The following is a 24,854-nucleotide window of genomic DNA, read 5'->3' as shown; positions in this document are numbered from 1 at the left end:
CAATGTACCTATGAAGTTTTATGATCCTAGGACTAAGCATTCTTGAGGTATCATCCAAAACCATTTTACTATTTCAGGTCACTGTGACCTTGACCTTTGACCTAGTGACCTGAAAATCAATAGGGGTCATCTGCCAGTCATGATCAATGTACCTTTTAAGTTTCATGATCCTAGGCATGAGCGTTCTTGAGTTATCATCCAGAAACCATTTTACTATTTCTGGTCACCGTGACCTTAACCTTTGACCTAGTGACCTGAAAATCAATAGGGGTCATCTGCCAGCCATTATCAATCTACCTACGAAGTTTAATGATCCTAGGCTTAAGCGTTCTTGAGTTATCATCTGAAAACCATTTTACTATTTCGGGTCACTGTGACCTTGACCTTTGACCTAGTGACCTGAAAATCAATAGGGGTCATCTGCGAGTCATGATCAATCTACCTATTAAGTTTCATGATCCTAGGCCTAAGCGTTCTTGAGTTATCATCCAGAAACCATTTTACTATTTTGGGTCACTGTGACCTTGACCTTTGACCTAGTGACCTGAAAATCAATAGGGGTCATCTGCGAGTCATGATCAATCTACCTATCAAGTTTCATGATCCTAGGCCTAAGCGTTCTTGAGTTATCATCCGGAAACCATTTTACTATTTCGGGTCACCGTGACCTTGACCTTTGACCTAGTGACCTCAAAATCAATAGGGGTCATCTGCGAGTCATGATCAATGTACCTATGAAGTTTCATGATCCTAGGCCCAAGCGTTCTTGAATTATCATCCGTAAACCACCTGGTGGACGGACCGACAGACCGACATGAGCAAAGCAATATACCCCCTCTTCTTCAAAGGGGGGCATAAAAATAGCTTACCATTTGATTGCTATCGTTTTTTTGGTTAATATAAAGTAATTGTTGAAGAAATCACGGTAATCGATCACGCTATCAGCTTAATCAAATTTTCCAATATGGCACCGCTATTTCGACCTCTGGCCTAGTTGAAAATTCCCAAACACTTTTTAATGATAAAAGCGACGTACTAAATATCGTTTCCGATTTATAATTCTGGTACCAAAAGAAAGATCAGAGCTTATATTTTGTGATTTTCTATGTGAAATAAAAAAAAAAAATTTATATTTTGATGAAACTTTCATAGACTTTTGGACTACTTTTCGTCGCGTAGAATTAACATAGCACAATTTTGCGAATATCATCAGAAACGTTTTCCATTGGTGAACATAAATATATCAACATCATTAATATTCAAATGTCAGGTCGCAAATGTGTTGTAAACAACCGGGTGTCAGCGCAGGTCCTCGAAAATACAGTAAACAAAGGGAATGGGACACAGACGTTGTACTTGAATCCAATATAGATTGTTAAGCAGCGAATATAAACTAAATATTATTAAAATTTATATCATATTAAAGAGAATTGCTTTTTCTTTCAATCTGCATTTATATTATTTTGATTTTATTTAAGATATTTTATAAAAATTACTTGTAATGGAACAACTATGCAGATTAGCTGATTTTCTTAGATCTTCCACTGATAAGATCTGCTGGGGTTGCTAAAAACATTTTGACCATATTTCATTAAGATCAGATGAAAACTATGACCTCTATTGTCTACACAAGGTTTTACTATGATTTGACCTAGTGACCTAGTTTTTGACCCCAGATGATCCAAATACAATCCCAACCCAGGTTTCATCACGATTAACATTCTGGCCAAATTGCATTAAGTTTGGATGAAAACTATGACCTCTACTGTCTACACAAGGTTTTTCTATAATTTGACCTAGTGACCTAGTCTTTCCCCCAGATGACCCAAATACAATCCCAACCCAGATTTCATCAAGATAAACATTCTGACCAAATTTCATAAAAATTGGATACAAACTGTGACCTCTATTGTCTACACAAGGTTTTTCTATCATTTGACCTAGTGACCTAGTTTTTGACCCCAGATGACCCAAATATAATCCCAAACCCAGATTTCATCAAGAGAGCAGCCAACACCCACCTAATTATTCAGTCTTGTGACTGTTTCCTTTTAAAATGTGTAATCTTTGAACAAACCTGATGTAATCTAATAATTGTGTTGGATTTGTGTCGCTTTTACACAACCTTTATTTTAGCTTTTAATGGGTTTATTGTTCTACCCCGCCCTTTCTAAATCAGGCCAATGGCATTGACCTGGTCTTCTTTATTTAAATACATTTTTTTATGAGAGTATGACGTTAGTCCACCATTTACATTTTTCAGTTTTTTGATATAATCATATTTTATGTCATTTCTTACTACAAGAAAGGACAAGGCTGTCCAGTAACCTGGGATTGTTGGCTGCATTGCACCCCCTCTCTTCCTCTTTGACACCCCACCCTTTCCCCTTCAAACTCGAAGAACCATGTCGGACTGGAGTGCACGGTGCAGGGCCTTATACCATGATAAACACCTATTTAGCTCTATCCAGGACAAAGTATTGTCGACTTTGTTGAAACTGCTAATTTTGTACCTTGGAGTACATTAAATATTGTTATAACTGCTATTTTGTGTAGCAATTGCCTTAATTTGTGAAAAACTGCTATTTTATATAGCAAATTGCCTTAATTTTTATCTCAATATTGCTATTCCTACACCATAGCAACCATTTTACTCTGTATTGCATTAATTCATGTTAAAATTGCTACATTTATAGCAAATATCATTATTTTTATATCAAATTGCTATTTTATATAGCAAATTGCCTCGGTTTTTCTGTTTGTCATTTTGCATACCATACAAGGTACTTTAGTATTATTTCCTCCATTGTTATCACCAATATATTAATAATATTGGTTGGATTAGAGCTTTTTGGGTTTATTTTAATGCATCTAGGTAATATTTGGTCTTTTTACCATTTGACATCTTACCATTATCAATTTTCCTTCAATAGTATACAAACTATTTTTCATTTACCGTGCACTCCCTCTGGTCCAGGGGAAACAACCATTGTAGACTCCATCACCAAAATTACCTCCCTTAGTACAACTGAGTGACACCACCTCTGCTGGCTCTTCTTTTCCCCCACTCACATCGGCCTACACTTCCAAAAATCTCTCCTTCTTTCAACCCTCCAGGGTGGCAACATGTATTTTAAATATATAAATGCATATAGTTCTGTACATATTGTAAATAATGTACCTTTTGTACAAATTTAGCTGTTTTAGTCTCATTTTTAACTGTAAAGCACATTGTCTTACCTTTAATTTTTATGTGGCCCTATAAAGGTGACCGTTTGGAGACACGTAAGTTATTGCCCTTAAAATATAAGGTTTTTTTACTAAACCCACTTTTAAATATTGTTCTAATGCCGCTCTGGGGGGACCTCTCTTCTCCATAGCCCAATCCTCCTTAAGTTCCATACAGACAGGGTCTTATGTTGGAGCATTATCGCTATATTCCCTGTCTGCAAGTGTTTAACATTGAGCCACATACATAAACTTGTACTCATTACTTTTTTAACAACTCAATACTCAATTGCAACATTAATATATAATTGAGAGTTATACTCCCTATGTGTTATCATATATTGTCTTTTTTCCTTTCCTTTTCAAATAATTGCAACTTCACTTTACATTTGAGAGCTGTTAAATCAAGCTCTGGCATCCCTATTAATTAATGTTCATAGATATAAACATATCTCTCCAACGATTAGATCTTGTTGTATGGCATTTAGTTTAAACTTTAAATATACACATAAAAATGGTACTTGACTATGTATGTAAATATATTGTGGCAATGTTCAACCACTTTGTGATCTGGAAAACCCTCAAGTATTATTATTTTGTTACTCAAACATATTACACATCCGTGTATCCCTTTTTCTATAAGAGTTATATTAAAATAATCCTATTTGGATTCTAACATTTAAAACACAGATCACAAAGTCTAAAGACTCCAACAAACCCATTGCAGTATATACTGAACAGTGGGTCTGGTAATGATGATGCCACATACAACAGTATGTGTGTTTTCACCATCTTTACTTATAAAAATTGGGCTATTCTTTCTCTCTCTCCTCCTTAAAAAACAAAACAAACAATAACATACAATAACAACATCATATTAATGATAATAATTAATAATAAGTACAGTAACATAACATAAACATAGTAATCTATAACTATAAAACAACTCCAAGTTCTTTTGGATTAATTCATCCTTTTCTTTCATTTATATTTTTTGCATATACTATTATTGTTTACTTTTTGTTAAAGTACAACGTCAGCCGTGGGAAAAATCTATTTATAAACGGATTGACCTACTTGCAATCCTTAATAAGAAATTACGGCCAATCAGCGCCATCGTTTTAAAAGTGCATCAACCAATTAAAACGCCGCTTTTTAACAGCGTTAGGCCCATCCATTGTAAAGTACTGCGTCTTTTTAACGCTTCTTATAAAGGTTAGATATTTTTAAACCAATAGATTTTTATTAAGGCACCGCACCAACACTGCAAAGTTTTCTATTTATATCAATGGTACAGCCCAGTAAAATCGGGCTATCCATTTTATGGCCGTTTTCGACCTTTTTATGCAGAGTTTTATGTTAAGCAGTGTGCTCGGGCAATGGTTTATAACCGAAGTCCAGAGGGTAAACAATCCCATTAGTCAGTTAGTCATCAAGATAAACATTCTGACCAAATTTCATAAAGATTGGATGAAAACTGTGACCTCAATAGTCTACACAAGGTTTTTCTATCATTTGACCTAGTGACCTAGTTTTTGACCCCAGATGACCAAAATACAATCCCAACCCAGATTTCATCAAGATAAACATTCTGACCAAATTTCATAAAGATTGGATGAAAACTTCGACCTCTACTGTCTACACAAACAAATTGTTGACGGACGCACACACGGACGCACACACGCACAACGGACGCCAGACATCACACGGTCACATAAGCTCACCATGTCACTTTGTGCAGGTGAGCTAAAAATGCTTAGTTTTTGTTTGTATAATAATTTATTACATGATTTCCTTTCAGACCAATTCCGGGACACTGAGCTCAATTTTTCGGGATATTTGCCGATTTTCCGGGACATGTGTACATATAGCGATATATATAGACATATATGCATTTTTGGTACACATTTTTTTCACATCATAAATTGAGTACATTCCTAAAAATTATGTTGTTAGCATCTCAAACGATTTAATGCATAGTTGATTTGTCTAAATAAAGCATGGGCAAATTATGCAGACATGTACAATGTCACGTGGAAAGTGTAGCTATAGAAAAAGTATATTCTCACTCTTCAAATTTTTTCCTATAACCTGGGACTTACAATATAAAATAAAATTCTTTATCTTATGTCGGCCTTAAAAATAATTAAGTGCATTAACCCTATCCTCAAGTGAAATAGAATAACCCAAAACAAACATTTAGATTGATAAAAATATTATTAAGTTGACATAGCATTAAATGAAATCATTAAAGCTCTAAGCTGGAAGATTCCATCAAAGATTCCTTTATTGCTTTGCCCCCTTTCTTCATCTTGTATTATGTTGACAACTTGACAAACTCACACTATCTACATGTACCTATAAGCAAGAGGGCCTGAAAGGCCCAAAGTTGCTCACCTGAGATTCAAAGGAACTGACCAGTTCTGTGCAGCCCAAGATGTCATAAGAAAAAATATTCTAAACAACTTTCATGAATAGTGAACACCCTGTAGGCCAAGTTTTTCAACAGACTGGATACATTTTCTTTCAAATCCAAAATATCATTTAAACAAACATTCTGATCAAGCTTCATGAAGATTGGACAATAAATGTGACATAAAGAGTGTTAACAAGTATTTACAATAGCCATATAATGAAAAATGCCCCGCCCCCTGGTGGCCATGTTTTTCAACCAATTGGAACAATTTTTTAACTCGTCTAAATAATCATTGGGACCATTCTTATGACCAAGTTTCATGAAGATCAGACAATAAATGTGGCCTCTAGAGAGTAAAAAGGTTTTACAATAGCCATATAAGGAAAAATTCACTGCCCCCTGGTGCCCATGTTTTTCAACCAACCGGAACTATTTGTCAACTCATCCAAGATATCATTAAATTGGGACAAATCTTCTGACCAAGTTTCATGATGATCGGACAATAAATGTGGCCTCTAGAGTGTAAACAAGGTTTTACTAAAGCCATATCAGGAAAAATGCCCCGCCCACTGGTGGCCATGTTTTTCAATTTCAAGCAACCGGAATCATTTTCGAACTTGTCCAAGATATCATTGGGACAAATCTTTTGACCAAGTTTCATAAGTTTCATGATGATTGAACAATAAATGTGGCCTCTATAGTGTTTATATATAACGAAAAATGACCTGCCCCCTTGGTGGCCATATTTTTCAACCAACCGGAACCATTTTCAAACTCATCCAAGATATCATTGGGACAAATCTTCTGACCAAGTTTCAAGTTGAAGATCGGACATTTAATGTGGCCTCTAGAGTGTTAACAAGGTTATACAAAAGCCATATATAGCCATATAAGGAAAAATGCCCCGCCTCTTGGTGGCCATGTTTTTCAAGCAACCAGAATCATGTTCAAACATGTCCAAGATATCATTGGGACAAATCTTCAGACCAAGTTTCATGATGATCAGAAATTAAATCAGAGCTCCAGATAAGGGTTGTATTTTCGTAATTACCAATTTTTTTCAAGTCCGTTACGTATTTATTTTAAAATCTTGTCGTACCATTAAGAATTACAAAAATCAAGTTACGAATATTATTTTTACATTGGTTCGTATCGATTTTTATTGAGTTCTTTTCGCGTTTTAAATATCTTTTTGGTGCTTATATAGAATGGTTATAGGGTTTATTTAACAAAGCGCATTTTTTTCCAATTAAAGTGGTGTGTACAGTCTATCTGCCAAAAAAACAATGGCGGCGCCCAGAGAGCGTCCTAAGAAAACTGCAAAGTGTGCAAAATCACACTTTTAACATATTTAACGCAAAAAGTGAACCGAAGTTGAATGTTAAGAAAGACATTACAGAAAAGATCTTATACGATGTTGTATGTTCAGTTGCCAACACAGTCGGAAAAGCTAAAACAAAACGCGACACGACGGGTCCAAACTTATACAAAATAAAACATTGAAGGAGTGGAAGGGAAAATGCCCGTGGCTAATCGTTGAAAAGATTGAAGGGGAGACCCGTTTTAACTGTGAAATATGTAAAAATTCATTGAAGGCATGCAATTTAAGCACAGTTGGGGCATATGAAGGTATTTGAAAAACAAGGGCTGTTTGTAAAACATGCATGCCCCCCATATGGGCTGTCCGTTGTAGTGGCAGCCATTGTGTGAATACGTTTTTTGTCACTGTGACCTTGACCTTTGACCTAGTGACCTGAAAATCAATAGGGGTCATCTGCGAGTAACGATCAATGTACCTATGAAGTGTCATGATCCTAGGCAAAAGCGTTATTGAGTTATCATCCGAAAATCATTTTACTATTTCGGGTCACCTTGACCTTTGACCATGTGACCTCAAAATCAATAGGGGTCATCTGCGAGTCATGATCAATCTACCTGTGAAGTTTCATGATCCTAGGCATATGCATTCTTGAGTTATCATCCGAAAACCATTTTACTATTTCGGGTCACTGTGACCTTGACCTTTGACCTAGTGACCTGAAAATCAATAGGGGTCATCTGCAAGTCATGATCAATCTACCCATGAAGTTTCATGATCCTAGGCGTATGCATTCTTGAGTTATCATCCGGAAAACATTTTACTATTTCGGGTCACCGTGACCTTGACCTTTGACCTAGTGGCCTCAAAATCAATAGGGGTCATCTTCGAGTCATGATCAATCTACACATGAATTTTCATGATCCTAGGCATATGTGTTCTTGAGTTATCATTCAAAAACCATTTTACTATTTCGGGTCACCGTGACCTTGACCTTTGACCTAGTGACCTCACAATCAATAGGGGTCATCTGCGAGTCATGATCAATGTACCTATGAAGTTTCATGATCCTAGGCCCAAGCGTTCTTGAGTTATCGTCTGACAACCACCTGGTGGACGGACCGACAGACCGACCGACCGACCGACCGACATGAGCAAAGCAATATACCCCCTATTCTTCGAAGGGGGGCATAATAACATTGTATAATACTGAATAGACACTGTTGAACTCGTATAAATAATTAAAGTTGCTAGGAAGTTTATTTTGATTATTTGCATGAAAATAACCATTCTTATTTATTTTTTGTTCATTTAGAAAAGTTAAGAATTTTTTTCAAAAACTTAGTAGTAACGTTAAGAATAAAATTTCAGAGTTCAGAATTCTTTTTGAAAATCTGGTAGTAACGTTAAGAATTTCACAAAACCTTATCTGGAGCTCTGTAAATGTGGCCTCTAGAGTGTTAATAAGGTTTTACTATAGCCATATAAGGAAAAATGCGGCAATGCTTTTCAACCAACTGGCATCATTTTCAAACTTGTCCAAGATATTATTGGGATGAATACTCTGACCAAGTTTCATGATGATTGGATAATAAATGTGGCCTATAGAGTGTTAACAAGGTTTTACTATATCCATATAAGGAAAAATGCCCCGCCCCTTGACAGCCATGTTTTTCAATCAAACGTAACCATTTAAACTCATCCAAGATATCATTAAGATCATTCTTCTGACCAAATTTCATGAAGATTGGACAATGAATGTGGCCTCAAGAGTGTTAACAAGGCAAATGTTGATGGCGCACAACACACGACGGACAAAAGGCAAATACAAATGCTCACCATGAGCACATAGTGCTCAGGTGAGCTAACAAGAGGAGCAAAGACCATAATGCACTCAATTTGGACTCACAGGAACCAAACTGATCTGATCAGAAAGTGTTCATAAGTTTCCACAATAAAACTGTGCCCTTCAACAGACCAACAGCCATGTTTCATAACAAACCACAATCCTATTAAACTCAGTTTAGCTATCATGACATATTTTTTTTAATGAAACATTAAGTGAGTTTTATTATGACCAGATAAGAAAAACTTTCCTGCCTCATGGTAGTCATGTTTTTCAAGGAAGCAGAATTATATGTAACTCTGCATGTCACAAATTTTGGGCGATAATGTGGCCTCAAGAGTGTTCAAAAGCTTTTTCTTTTATTTGACAAAATATCCGTTTATCTGGCTTCTCATATGACTCAGAAAACCAAATGTTCATTGCAGTTGCTTAACAAACGGCAAAAATAACTAGAGCTTTGTCACAGACGTGATGTATACCCCAACATGCTGCATTGACACAGAATATTACGCATGCTGTCTTCACATAACAAGAGAACCTAATTTATGGCCATTTTAAAGAATTATTATGCCATTATCATTTATGGCCATTTTGACCTTTGAACTCTTGAATTCTTTCGCACGACACACCCTCAAGGCAAATGTTTAGGGGAACAGGCCAAAATTCGGCAGGTCTCAAAGAAGGTAAAAAAACTGCTTGAACATCTATACTTCGTTGTGATTACTTAGTTAAAGCACTAATTTGATAAAGGAGTTTCACATTCCCACTTGTAGCGATTATGACAACACAATATCTATAAATACATGTAATAATTAAAGTAACTTCTAGGTAACTAAACAATAGATAAAACATTGTGCAAAGTGTCATTAATTGTATTAGTTAAGTGTTGCTTATGTGAAGCAATTCAATTTAGACTAGTTTTTTTCTTAGTAAGACTTGCAGTCGAAGAATTGCTTTGTAATCATGTAAAATAAGTAATCAGGTCATAATCTAGAATGAACACGCCACCACTTTATGACCACATTGTGTAAAGAAAGTTTAGTTTAAACCTATTTATTTTCGCTCAGTTGCATTGAAAGTACTTATTTGAAACGCTCTGGAGTCTGTTTCCAGGGCGTAGAACTCTTTAAATGCTAAATGAAGCTTTCCAATGACCCGGATTATTTGATTGCGCAATAATAAAATGGCAGCCATTTTCGGTCCAATTTGGCAGTTTTATTGGCTTGAAATATTTTTTTCTCCATTTAAAAACAGCCTGTGTGTTATACATGGGAAAATACAGTAGTACTTGGTGTCTTTGGGGGAGATCAAAATAACGCTCCCACAGTAGGGATCTAACAGGTGACCTCCCAGTCGCTAGGCGCACACCATATCCATTACACCATTACACATCACAGAGGACGCCTAATTGAGGATAACCCATTCCAATAACGCATTGAATTTAGATCATACCAATTTATTATCCAGCGGTCGCTGTCTTGACAATTGTGGCACTGGCTTCATAAAATTTGGTATAGTTTCAAGTCCATTAAAATCTGTTTATAACAACAAATATATATTATTGCTCATGCTCAGAAAATAACGTTATGAATCTTACAGATCAGACATTCCCTAAAGTGCCGGACCGTCGGACCTGTCGACGTTTTTAAGACAGGTCTAATTGCAAGTGCTATGTTGCCAGTCTGAATGTGCGGTGAATAATTTAAGAGCAAAATTTTATTTATTTCATAGAATTCAAACCTGAAAATAAAAGAGAGTTAAATGAAATATGAGCAGTAAACATTATGTCGTATTTTTTTAACATTTCTGAAATGCGCACTGTACACTTTCTCCTAAAGACAATGTGAGTCAATAAGTCATTTGTTTTTACGGTTAACGAAAACAAGCTCTGCAACTCAGATCTTTGTAATCGGGGTATTAAAAGTTTGTTCCCAATCAAATTTACCCTTAATAGGGCTTTTTCATTGATTTATCTATCTTTGTGGAAAGTTTATTGACATTTGTAGTTTAATTCTGGGTTGTCATATAATTTTGCGACCAGAAAAATTTGCTAAGTATATTTGACTTTTTTGTGTAAAAATAATTAATTTACATTCTTCAGTCACTGTCACACTTAACTATCAGTATCTGAAAACATTTGTTTAAACAGCAATTTCCAATTGAGAAATTGCATTGTTTAGAACTGATTTTTGGTTTATATATTTTTCTTTAGAATGTATACTGTGAGTGGGTTGTGATGTGTTAGTGTTGATTGTTCAGTGTTGTGTTGTTTATTTTCCATTTCATTTTTCCAGTTATCATTATGTCAATAAATTTGAGTTGGTGACATGATGTTTCCACCCAATAAATCCCAGTTAGGCCCTGTATTTTGTTTAAATACTTATGGGAATATACTGCAACTCCAATATATCACGGTCCGTTATATCGCGTTGTCCAATATATCGCGAATCGGCTATGGCTCCCAAAAATCTGACAAGCATAATCCCCAAATAACATGTTTTAATCTGAGAATTTTATTTAAAATCCGTTTCATTTTTAGTATTTTTCCTTTTTTCACCCACTTTTTTTCATAATGCAGTTTTGACCAGATTGTTTGCTTACATTGTACATCACTTTAACACCTGTGTACTGCGATAAACAATAGCCCTTCTTGTCAAACATCACAGGTCATTGCGGGTGTTACCATTCTGTATTGAATTTGCTTTGAACTGCCGAAACGCACCAGTGCACACATGAAGATGTACACAATTATAACTGTAAATGTCACAAGTCAATACTGACCTATCTCAACAATCTGTGTGCGTTAGATACAGTGTAAACTACTTGCTTTTAATTTAGAAGTAAAGATCCCTCAGTTTGTCAAAATGCACTACTATTAAAACCCATGCTTTTAATGAGAATGAATGACGTCATTTTGTACATGGGTCTAATTTGTGCATGCTTACTTGAACAATACAACTCGGCAATGTTTTTCGGATTACAAATTTAATTATATGCATTTAAAAATACTCACAAGGAATAATGTTTTGTGTTATACCAATGAATAACATATGGATATAACACATAATTGAATAAGGTAGGTAAATAGCGTGTTTGAGATTGCATAACGATGCTAATGCATACATACACATGCATAAATAACCTTACAATTTATATCGCGCATCGGATATATCACTGTCGCGATCTTTGGACCCCCTCAACCGCGATATATTGGAGTTGCAGTGTATCTGGTACAGATGTATTAAATACTTAATGTATCAATAGATTTCTGGTGTGTACACACTAACCCTTCACAACATAATAAAAGACAAGAGGGCCAATATGGCCCTAGTTCGCTCACCTGAGAGGAGCCTATTAATTCAATCTTTGTCAATATGACCCAGTGATCAAGTGTTTGAGCCAGATGAGTCAGATACGATTATTACTTTGATTTGCAAAAAATGTTACTTCTAGAGTGTTCACATGTTTTCACTATAAACATAGAGAAAACTGCCCCGCCCCCTGGTGGCCATGTTTTTCACAGATCTGAAGCATTTTCTATGTCGCCCAAGATATCAATAAAACCAATGTTTTGGCAAAGTTTCAAGATGATTTGGCAAACATTGTGACTTCTAGAGTGTTCACTAAGTTTCTCTATAGCCAAATAAGGACAATTTTGCCCCGCCCACTGGCAGCCATGTTTTTAAACGAACCTGAACCACTTTTGAACTCAAGCAACATATCCTTAAGACAAACATTTTGACAAACTTAAATGAAGATTGGGCATGAAATGTGACTTCTACAGTGTTTACAAGGTCTTTCTTTTTTTGACCTCGTGACCAAGTTTTTAACCCAGTATGACCCAGTTTCGAACTTGAACAAGGTATTTTTGGGATTAATCTTCTGACCAAGTTTCATGATTGAACAAAAAATGAGGCTTCTAGAGTGTTTACAAACCAAAGGTGGACAGAGGGACGGATGGATTGATGATGGACAAAGACAGATCCTAAAAGCTCACCTGAGCAATCAGGTGAGCTAAAAAGGCTTTAGAGAATCAGAAAATTGTAATCTTAAAGACAACTCTTCAAAGATAAATCAAGAGCTTGTGAGGGAAAAAAGTTACATAAATTTAAATCATTTATGGGTTCATTTCTGGTCCAAAGCTAGGATTAAGATATAATCTTCAAGAAGATAAAAAATTATTGACCCCTTAATGTAAACGAAGATAATTTTTCTTAAAAAAGTGCTTTATTATCAATAACTGATGAATTTTATCTAGGAGGTCCTAGGGGCATTGCACTTTACAAAGAACACTGTCCTGTGTGGGCAGAAAGTCTGATAGTGCATATGAGATTAATCTTGTGTCTACTAAAGATAATAGTTCAAGTAATATTCTATAACTGGCAGATTGTTTTAAATGCGTACTTCTTGAATGCTTTTTTTATATTTAATATAATACCTGTTTTTTGGTGTTGATGGAGCAATAAGTAAAATTACTTTATTGAACTGTTAAACAATTTATAATTCAGAAGTCAAAATGATATTTTTTAATGCACAATTTCATCGAAATTAAAGCCTTTTTAAACACTTTTATTTTGTTACAAATGTTTCAATAAAAGGTAAGTATTATTTGAATAATTTGTTGTAGTGGTTTATACTAATTATATAAGCTTTAAGTTACTGTTGAAATACCAACAAAAGTTTTTTTAATGATCAAAAATACTTTAAGTTTGTTTTAGATAAGCAACATAACAAATCCTATTTACGACGTGTATCTGGAAAAATTACATAAATAAAAAGATACTCAAGCAAATTGACTAGTCACTGATGTGTTTTCTATCATCAAAAAAATAGATACAAACATGCATCTGTTTCGATAATATTTCTAAACAAGAAACCGTCAGAGACGGGTGATGCTTCCCAAAGTTTTTTTTTGTAACAATATTGCACTATATATTCAGATAAAAAGAAAAGTCTTGAGGGGCATAACTTTGGACAAAATAATACAATGGATGGTTTAGCAACTTAAAAATTTCAAAGGGCCATAACTCTCTAAATAAATCATCTAACCAGAACCCACAAATAACATGCGCATCTCCTCAAGGTAGTTAAGCTTCCCATAAAGCTTCAATGAATTCCAGTCAGTAGTTGGGGAGAAATAGCCCGGACAAGAATTGCACTATATGAAAAGGTAATGGAAAATTTCAAAGGGCCATAACTCTGTAAAAAATCATCCGACCATAACCAGCTGATAATATGCACATCTCCTCTTGGTAGTGAAGCTTCCCATAAAGTTTCATTGAATTCCCGTAATAAGTTGCTGAGAAATAGCTCGGACAAGATTTGCACTATGTGTACAATTGAAAATTTCAAAGGGCCATAACTCTGTGACAAATCATCCGACAAGAACCGACTGATAATATGCACATCTCCTCTTGGTAGTGAAGCTTCCCATAAAGTTTCATTGAATTCCAGTCATTAGTTGCTGAGAAATAGCCCGGACAAGAATTGCACTATATGTACAGTTAATGGAAAATTTCAAAGGGCCATAACTCTGTGAAAAATCATCCGACCAGAACTGGCTGATAATATGCACATCTGCTTTTGGTAGTGAAGCTTCCCATAAAGTTTCATTGAAATCCGGTCATTAGTTGCTGAGATAAAGCCCGGAGAAGAATTGCACTATATGTACAGTTAATGGAAAATTTCAAAGGGCCATAACTCTGTTAAAAAAATCATCCGACCAGAACCGGCTGATAATATGCACATCTCCTCTTGGTAGTGAAGCTTCCCATAAAGTTTAATTGAATTCCTGTCATTAATTGCTGAGAAATAGCCCGGAAAAAAATGTGCACAGACAGACGGACACACAGACACACGCATGGACAGACGAAGCGGCGACTATATGCTTCCCCCAAAAATTTCGGGGGAGCATAAAAACCAAAATCAAGCTGCATGTACAGATGTTGTACACTTTTTTCATAAACAAAATTGTTCTCATTTGCAATTGCTTATTAAAGGAAGTCTTTTAAAAACACATTGCAGACTAATAAATTAGACTCTTTGCGAGCTCTTAAACACAAATAACAGCATTCTATTGAATACAGAAAAACCAGCTTACTGAAACTTCATCTGTTCTAATCAGTTTTCCACTGAATCCAAAATAGCATTTAAAAAAATGCCCTAATTCAGGCCAAATTAGGTAAATGAAATCATTTGAGACATGGGAAGGCGTCACTACTTGGCTTACAACAGGTGTTGAGACATGGGTAGGCGTCACTACTTGGCTTACATTATTTGAGACATGGGAAGGCGTCACTACTTGGCTTACAACAGGTGGCAGCTCTTATCAGTTAGTATATTATTGGGATTCAATAAAAGGTCTACACAAAGGCTCCATGTTAAGATCAATATTAGCAATTGGTAAAAGGACACAAAGTCAGGTGGGGTTTCTGCTTGATACTCTGGCTTCACAGCACAAGATCACACCACACTTAAAAATATTTCAGATAAACTTAGGGCAACAAATGGTAAAATAAGCATTTACATATTGCGTTGATGAAGTATTTAAATTTATTTATATTCTATCATCCGCTTTTCAATACATGCGGACAAGATCTAAACGCTTGCAATGATATGCATATGTATACAGCAAAATCAATTCAAATTAATAAAAAATATACAGTACAAAATGTACATAGGCCCTACAAAAGCTGACATACAGACGGGGACCCAATTTATCATAGAAATTCATTTATATGGCTCCCCATTTCTTCTACAGTTCTTATGATTCTAGCTTAAAATATAACAGTTCTTCCACAAAAAAGGTATACCAGGGATGCTATTAAATTTGTAAAATCATTGCCAGTTGCAAACATTTGAAAATGAAAGTACGTTGACACTTTCCTCTATGGGATAGTAGAGATACCTGTCAACAAGTAAACATATCATTTTAAACAAAAGAAGTCCATTTTTGACACCTACTCCAATTTTTATTACTTGAATATTTAAACAATAAAACCATTTGTTGCATTATCCCTAGTAAATATCTAAATAGCTTCCCTAGTTATTAACTAAATAGCTTAAAATCGCAGCTTAATTTCAAAATTCAACCTAACTTTCATCAGTTAGGAGGAGTGAGTTGAAAACACTTAGGGTCTACAAAAAATGCAGCCTCTTCCATATGATGACCTTGTTTGCATCAAAATACTCCAACTAGCAGAAAGTTCTTATTTGAATTGGAAAGAGCATGATGGGGGACCCTGTATAAAACACTAAACTGTGTTAATGACTTGTTAAAATTTCAAATACTTTAAAGGTTACATGTACAAAAGACTAAAATATGTACCTTCACCTTATAAGTTACAAAAATAGCAGAAGGGTCACAGAAAGCTTTTGTTGACAAGACATAGTAAAGATTCATGAGAAGCTAACAAAGCCCGCCCAAACAAATATGACAGTGACATTTTCAATGTTAAATTCTGACATTAACAAAACTGACTAGCCTAATGTGAGGACCCATGTGTGTCCTTGAAGCCTTTAATAATGTACTGTTTTATGATTTGAAAGCATGAAGGAAACCATAACCTCCTAAGTAAGGGGAGGAAGTATGTAACAGCCTGACATCTTTAGCAGGATACTCATAAACCATAATTAGCAAAAGTGATATGCTTCATTGTTTAATTAATTTCCTAATCAGTTTTGTTAGTGCATGTATAACACAAGTTTTATAAGGCACTATCAATATATTTAGTGTTTTGATCAATTGACGTCTTTCCAAATCACAGCTTGACCCACTTGACTTTAGGGATAAAAACCGTGATAAACGGAAGCAGACAACAAGAACTTAAAGATAAAATGTTGCAATTTTTGACAATGAGTTTTCTATTCTTGAACCTTACGAAGAGAGTTCATCTAACTACAAATATTCATACAATGTATTAATTATAAAAATTCAAATACATTTTGAAGATAACGAAATTTAAATACTGTGATTATTGTAGCTGAAATAAAGTTACATTAGTTTATTTATTATAATGGTGCTTGAAATTTACTCTCTGTAACACAAAAAATGGAAATGTAATATTAACATGCATACATTATTTAACATATATACTTTATTTGACTCAGACTACATATTTTGCAATTTATGTTACCTCACATTTCCTGATTAATGAAATTGCCAATTATTATTACAATTATTCACTTACTTTGCTTCAATATCAATTATGAACATACATTTATCAAATGTTGGCTAAAAATAAATATTGGACTTTCTTGAAGCACTTCATCCATATTTTGAAAACAATTAACAGTTCAAATTGTATGTTTGTCCTTTTTAACAAGTACAATGTTGAACATCCAAATGCTTATTATAGCATGATTTATGTGCTGTTTTATTACACAAAAGATGTATGCATGTTGATACCGGGCTTTCCACAGGATTTTTTTCAGACGCCCCAGGGCCGTTAGGGATGGGTTTGTGAGGGTAGCCAGGGCCCCTATACATGTTAATATTTTTTAAACATTTATTCTTGGTGCGTTATGACTATTGAAGAAAAAGCCCCAGCTATAAAGTCATTCATAACATAATTTTTAGTGTGAGCGACAGAGAGTTAGCTCACACTAATGTTACAGAGCATCTTTTGCAAATCAGAATGTGCTTAGAAGCCTTAGCTCCGCTATGGAAAGATAACCACTGCCTGTTGCAGCAGACGACAAATGTTTGAGCGTCTGCTAGGAAAGATAACCACCACATTCGCCTCTTTATAGTTCACCACTGGTACATTGCAGTGGGTGTATATGACTTATAGTGTTTAACAGCTTGTAAGACAACATTGGCCAGTCTTAGTGTTTATCATTGAAATCTGTACATATTGGCTGCTTTCAGGGAAAACGGGTGTTAATGCATGTCAAATAAGATTAGCCTGTGCACACTGATTAGCCTGTGTAATGCGCACAAGCTAATCAAGGACGACATTTCTAATTTCATGGTGTTTTTCGTTTAAGAGAGTCCCTGGTACTGGGATGACAATTTATGCCTATGCATTAAGCCCTCCTGTTTTCCAAAATGAAGCTTAAATTATATTTTTTATTAATGATTTAAAAAAACAACACATCTGGACTTGTGCTTTAAGACAAACTCTTTATAAATTTGAATGGGTTGTGTTCATTTAAAACTTGCAATATAAAAAGCTATAACATAATTTTTTTAACGGAGTTGCGTCTAAACTTATACAAAAACGAACACCTACAATGCCTTCAGCGCTTTGATCTTAATTGTTTTTACTCTTTCAGGCATAATTACGCATAATCCCAACTCGATCAATTCCCCAATACATACCAGACTAAATTATTGCATACTTACTGTTTTTTCCCGTCACTGTTTATTACCGGATAATCCCGTATATTCCATTTTAAAAATCATATTCTGATAAATATTGATGATAAAAGTACTCAAGAATTTCATAAACAGAAACATTGGTCATTTTTATTAAGTATCAAATTTATTTAAGCATATGTGACCATTTAAAGATTCGATGAAATCAGGTTTTTTTTCACTGAACATGCATAATCTCATGACTTGCTGTTCCCGATTTGATACAACAATAAATACGCCGACAATAGACGTTGTACATGCCAACATTATTTTCACGCGCTTTTTATTGAATCAAAGAAACACACTATACATGAAGCTCTGTTTATTTCAAGCTAGCTTTTATTTAAGTGGCTCAAACATTAAATAATGGTAGAGTGTTTCGCATTATAAATTAAATTATGCTCATTAAAAAATTCAACATAACATTTATAGCGGTGTGTAAAGAATTCAACAATATTTTTTTTTAACGCTTTATGAATCAAATAAATGGTGTGACCATAGTATGCATGGAATGCACAATTTCCACAAGAATTACACCCCGATGCCATAATCTTCCAAGTAACTTGCCGGGATTTAAACGTTGACATGTACACCGTAGGGACCGACAGGTCTGGTAGAAAACAAACTATCACAAAATCAAGCACTTATGGCAATAGGTCACTCATCGTATGCATGATTTTACACCAGGTATTGACTGTCTACGAGTGCTGTCACTCATGCAAAGCATGCGCTTTCATTGGCCAATATAGATTTTCCAATTAATCAACGCTTTGCCTTTAGTTGGGAAACTCTTTAAAATATTCGGCGAAGTTGATATCGCTTTGATCTTTAGAAGGGCTAGGTGCAGAAAAATACACTTATCGGTAAATTCCAAGCGCCCTTCTGACTCTGATTTCGAAATTCAAGCGCCCCTGTGAGGGACCGTTAAATTGCCAGTGAAAAGCACTGGTTGATAGGGATACTTTGAAGTTTGGTCAGGATACATTTAAATTCACATGAAATGTATTTGCTACATGAAATAAACTGTTAAGACTTGGTATGGAGGCTACCTCAGTAGTCATTACACATACAAATGTAATGTATAGCTCAGCCTACATTGATAACATCCAACTATTTGAACAGAGTATTCAAAATCATACCTATCCAATTACCTGTACATGTATATGAGCCTATCTCTGGGAAAACAGGGCTTAATGCTTGTGCCTGTCATCCAAGATTAGCCTATGTAGTCTGCACTGGCTATTCAAGGAAGACATTTCCTGCTTTAATGGAATTTTTCGCTAAAAAGTAATAGAACTGATAAAGAATTACTACATCAATTAAAACAAATAATTCTGACCATTTATGACGATAAATGTGTTGAGAATTTCAAAAACTGTACATTCACCATTTTTCAGAAGTGTAAAGTCAACAGTGCATTATGGGACAGCAGTTTCATAGAGCACTGTTCAGATTTTATTGTAACAACCAATGGATGAGTGAGTTTAAATTAGATTGAATGCAATAGGAAACAAAGCAATGTTTCATTGCCTCATCCTCAGTCATGAAAAAAAAAACGTGCTTCCTGGGCATTTCCTATAAATTGCGCGAAAATGAAAGTAAATTTCTGTAAACATTTACCTAACATTTAGATGGATCTATTTGTCTTGATAGCTTAATTATTTTCTCTTTGCCTTTTCATTTTCAATTACATTTTAGCAGACAATATTTAAATGAATATTGTCTACAAATAACAATGATTTGAAACATGTATTAAAAACTTGTCAAAGCTGTCAATGATTAAAAAGATCGATAGCATATGCATGAAAAACAAACTATGTTCACACCTGTATTGCACTGAACAATAGATAATCACACTTATACTGTCAAATTCTCCAGTAATGGTTGGTCTCTAATTGATTATAATTGAGCCATTATACAATCAGCCAAAAAAAACGCTCAAGACCAAAATGGAAGGTTGGAGAAAAAATGGGAGTCAAGACCCACCCACGTTATATTAGATTCAGTATTATAACTGAGTGCATTATATTGGAGTTTGAGTGTAGGTAAATTTCTATCATAAGAATTTAAGATAAGTAAGACAGTATTGAATAATGAAAGTAAACCTATGTGAAGGTCAGCCGATCACTATCAAGGGAGAATGAAGCAGTATTAGCCTTAACATAGCAAACCGTCGATGCCTTTCATGGAGGATATTAACATCGATATTATGGGTCCTTACATTTCTTAATGCATAGTTTAGATAACAATTTATTAATATTACAAAATTGCCGATGATAGAAAGTCACAGCTGTTGGGATATGACTTGTGTCAAATAACAGAATTAAATTTATTGATAAAATATTAAAATGACCTGTTAAAGTCACCAAAAATTTATTCAATGTGAGGATAGTTTTTATGTAATAATATATTAATGATTGGGAATTGACATTGGTTATGTAGATAAGTTTTGACTTAGAAAACACAAAGACAGTTTTTATATAATAATATAATTATATTTATAACAGGATATTATGCATCTGTAGCACAGGTGGTTAGCGTGTGGCTATATCAATTAGTGAAAACATCATTTTGGATGATAAATAATCAAAGCGATGCACCCCATTTTTGAGTATTTTGAGTTGGATACCTTGTTATATATATATATTTGATAGTGAAATATTTTTTTCAGAAAAGTTGATTTTTCGTTATAATATGATTATTTATCATTCAAAATGATAATTTCACTAATTAATATCATAGCCACACGCTAACCACCTGTGATCTGTAGTGGATCACAAAGTATTATATTTAGTAGCCATGTGGTGATTTGTGGTTTTGACTATAAATAAGGGCCATGTTTTATGTACTTCAGTTAACCTCATTTTGAAAAATAGCTTGTATCAGAACCTTTTGGCTTACAGCTGAATTCATAAAGTTATAACTGATAATTGTTGGTTAAGACTTTGAAATTATATTATTCGGAAACTTTGCATAAAAATTCAATAACATCTTAACATAATTATTATTCAAGCAGAATTACATTGAAATTAACTTTACAAACGACTTTGTTCTAAATTGAATTATTGTGTTGTCATATATTTGGAGTTATTGTGTTGTGGTAATGACTTACGCCACAACAATGCATTTAGCCCAGTCTTCCAAGAATGGGGCTGCTATATATCCATATAACACTCGCTTTTCACTGACCACTTGCACCCTGAATGACTTTACCTTTGAATAGAGGACACAGTCTCCCAATGGCCCCTATTGGCCCCTGCTGCGTGAACTGACCCACTGCCATCTCCATGTAAAGCAGAGGGATACCACACAGGGTCAGCATGATCAGGAACGGGATCAGGAAAGCCCCTACAACAGAACAGGGGCCAGTCTTAGCAAATATCGTATGACAGAAAAATAAGAGGTTGTCCTTTAAACAAAATAAATGTTTAAAAATAGTAATATTGCTGAAATAAAGGTCATGAGAAAGATACCATGGACATGAATGCATGGAAATAGAGTGAGGGTCACACTTCCATCTGTACCGTTCGGGTGAAAGTTAACATTAATCACTAATCACAAACCCTTGGAATCAATTTTCAACAATACGAAACAAATCCAATCTGCCTGACTTAAATTGTGGCGATTGAAATTGCTAACATACTACTTCACAGTAAAATATCAACCAGGGAATCAAATGATACCTTATTACTGCTCAAGACACACAATGACAGGAAATAACATAGAAAGTTTTATAGAGGATTACATAATCTTCTTGGCAATTTCTGCAGTACCAGATTCAATGACATTAGGGGATATAGCCACTATTACCAGCAGAGATTAAATATTACGATATGTCTTTCATGCAATAGCAAACAACGCTTGGCATAAACAATCGACGCAAAACAAACCCGTTTATCATCTTTGGCTGATGAAGGGACCATGGGATGAAGTATCAATTGATTTTTGCGGTCCTTTTCTGAATGGCGATTACGCAATGGTAGTTATATGTGATTACTGGAGACAATATTTGCTATGATGAGGATTTCAAGCATAGTAAAGTCGGACAATATAGCGCCGTTTAACAGCCAAAATTTCGAAAAATTTGCGGACCAAAAATGAACAAGGGTTGTTTGTTAAACTTGCATGCCCCCATATGGGCTGTCAGTTGTAGTGGCAGCCATTGTGTGAATACGTTTTTTGTCACCGTGACCTTGACCTTTGACCTGAAAATCAATAGGGGTCATCTGCAAGTCATGATAAATGTATGTATGAAGTTTCATGATCCTAGGCGTAAGCATTCTTGAGTTATCATCCGGAAACCATTTTAATGTTTCAAGTCACTGTGACCTTGACCTAGTGACCTGAAAATCAATAGGGGTCATCTGCCAGTCATGATCAATGTACCTATGAAGTTTCATGATCCTAGGCCTAAGTATTCTTGAGTTATCACCCGGAAACCATTTTACTGTTTCGAGTCACTGTGACCTTGACCTTTGACCTAGTGACCTGAAAATCAATAGGGGTCATCTGCCAGTCATGATCAATGTACGTATGAAGTTTCATGATCCTAGGCAGGTTTTTTTTTTGGCCCTGATTTTATGGCCGAAATTCGGCTACATTCTCAATCGCAAAAAGTATACTTTTTTCTTACCAAATGTTCAATTTTCCAAGTATAAAAAGGGCACATAATTCTGTCAAAATGCAGGCCAGAGTTATCTAACTTTGCCTGCCCAGTCCCCTCATGATAGTAAGTAAGTGTACCAAGTTTAAATGCAATATATGAGAAAAGTGGACCTAAACACAAAACTTAACCAGACGCCAACGCCAAGGTGATGACAATAGCTCATAACATATTTTTCAAATGACCTTGACCTTTGACCTAGTGACCTGAAAATCAATAGGGGTCATCTGCCAGTCATGATCAATGTACCTATGAAGTTTCATGATCCTAGGCATAAGCGTTATTGAGTTATCATCCGGAAACCATTTTACTATTTCGGGTCACTGTGACCTTGACCTTTGACATAGTGACCTCAAAATCAACAGGGGCCATCTGCGAGTCATGATCAATGTACCTATGAAGTTTCATGATCCTAGGCCTAAGCGTTCTTGAGTTATCATCCGGAAACCATCTGGTGGACAGACGGACCGACAGATTGACTGACATGCAGGCATGGCGAAATTAGAAAAAATCTGCCGGTCATCCGGACAGGCATTTCAGAAAATGTGCCGGTCCGGAGAAAATTTAGCCGGACCGTAAAGCAACAACAACTTAACTAGGAAATTCAAAAATGGCAGCGATCACATCTTGATCTCTTTATTCAACCGGCCGTTAAATTGATTTTAATCGCTTAGAGGTTACACTGGCAGCTAATTGGTGTTAATCGGTTGTGTCATGTCAATCATGTTGTGAAAAATTCGCGTGTCAGTTTTTATTACATGTATTCCCTATTAGAACGGTTCGGTGCGATAATTTCAATAACGTATGTGCAAGCCGAATAATTATCAAATTAAAGTTATTCGAAACGATTTAAACATTCTTACTTTAATATGATTGCAGTTTGGAGTGGCTGTTAAAATATACTGCGCACAGTACAAAACACGTTACCTGACATTTAATGATTAAGGCATTTCATTTTTCAGAACGTTTACTAGTAATTAATTAAATAAAAAAGACGATTTATTTACATGCTAACGCAGTGTAATTGTTAACAGAGATTCATTTTCATTTTTGACCAGTATCAGAAAGTCCCCAGGAAGCACGTTTTTTTACATGGCACTGCATATGATGCAATAAAAACATTTCTTTGTACATGTATCGTATTGCATTCAATCTAAATTTAAATTCGCGCGTCCAATGAAAGCTCTGCCCCATAATGCACTGTACTCTTTACACTTATGAAAAATGGCGTATGCATATGGTTGTGTTGATCACGATACCATATTTTATTGTCCTTATCCTACTCGAAAAATATGTAAAAGCTATCAAGATCTTTTTTGTTAGAACGCAGTTGGCGATTTTGCAAACGAGTTTAAAGTAGGTGTTGTGTAACAAGTTGGATTTGCTAATTGTACGTAACAAACCTACAGCAAACATCAAAACAACGAGCGATTTCATGTTCATGATGTAGTAAGCGATTTGCTCTTCAAATTTTCAACTTGAAAAAAAAAAGATTTGTTTGCAATCATTTCACATTTTGCCGGTCACCAGGACCGACATTCTTGTTAAACCTGCCGGACCAAATTGAAATCTGCCGGTCAGGACCGGCGGACCGGCAATTTCGCCAAGCCTGGACATGTGCAAAACAATATACTCCCTCTACTTCGAAGGGGGGCATAAATATGGATTTCAACATCACAGAGTAAAACCGTTGCAGCTACAAGCCTATGGTCTAGTTTAAGCCTCTTGTGAAAGCTTTGAAAATGACCAGTACCGAAGGAATACAGATGAGACAAGGTCTGAGCAACTTCCTAATGAATTACCATAGCACATCCTAGCACAAGCCGCTCACAGGCAGAAATCATGTTTGGAAGGAAACTTAAAACTAAAATTCTGATTTTCAGAGCACCAGAAAATGATGAGCATGTCCAAAAAAGGGACTCATTTGCAACAAGAGTTGTGTTCATGAAACACAAAATTCCCCCTACTGCGCCGCTTTGAAGCCATATATTTGACCTTTGACCCTGAAGGATGACCTTGACCTTT

The 24,854-nt window shown here is 35.2% G+C and overlaps 1 protein-coding gene across 23 annotated transcripts in view; it reads right to left on the bottom strand.

Moving 5' to 3' along the window:
* The window catches only part of LOC127855419 (sodium- and chloride-dependent GABA transporter ine-like), an 80,710-nt gene that overhangs the window by 47,951 nt on the left and 7,905 nt on the right, over positions 1–24,854 (bottom strand). For 22 of the 23 annotated variants that reach the window (XR_008037524.1, XR_008037536.1, XR_008037548.1 and 19 more), the window contains exon 2: positions 21,380–21,514. The exons of the other annotated variant lie outside the window; for it this stretch is intronic. Coding sequence is in view for 1 of the 22 variants with exons in the window: in XM_052390991.1 (XP_052246951.1) it covers positions 21,380–21,514 (135 nt within the window). In the remaining 21 variants the exon portion in view is untranslated. The remainder of the gene's footprint in view (positions 1–21,379; positions 21,515–24,854) is intronic. 23 annotated transcript variants of the gene reach the window in all.

Source organism: Dreissena polymorpha, chromosome 1 (assembly GCF_020536995.1).
Source record: "Dreissena polymorpha isolate Duluth1 chromosome 1, UMN_Dpol_1.0, whole genome shotgun sequence".
NCBI classification, from domain to species: Eukaryota; Metazoa; Mollusca; class Bivalvia; order Myida; family Dreissenidae; genus Dreissena; species Dreissena polymorpha.
This window is presented reverse-complemented; position numbering and strand designations above follow the sequence as displayed.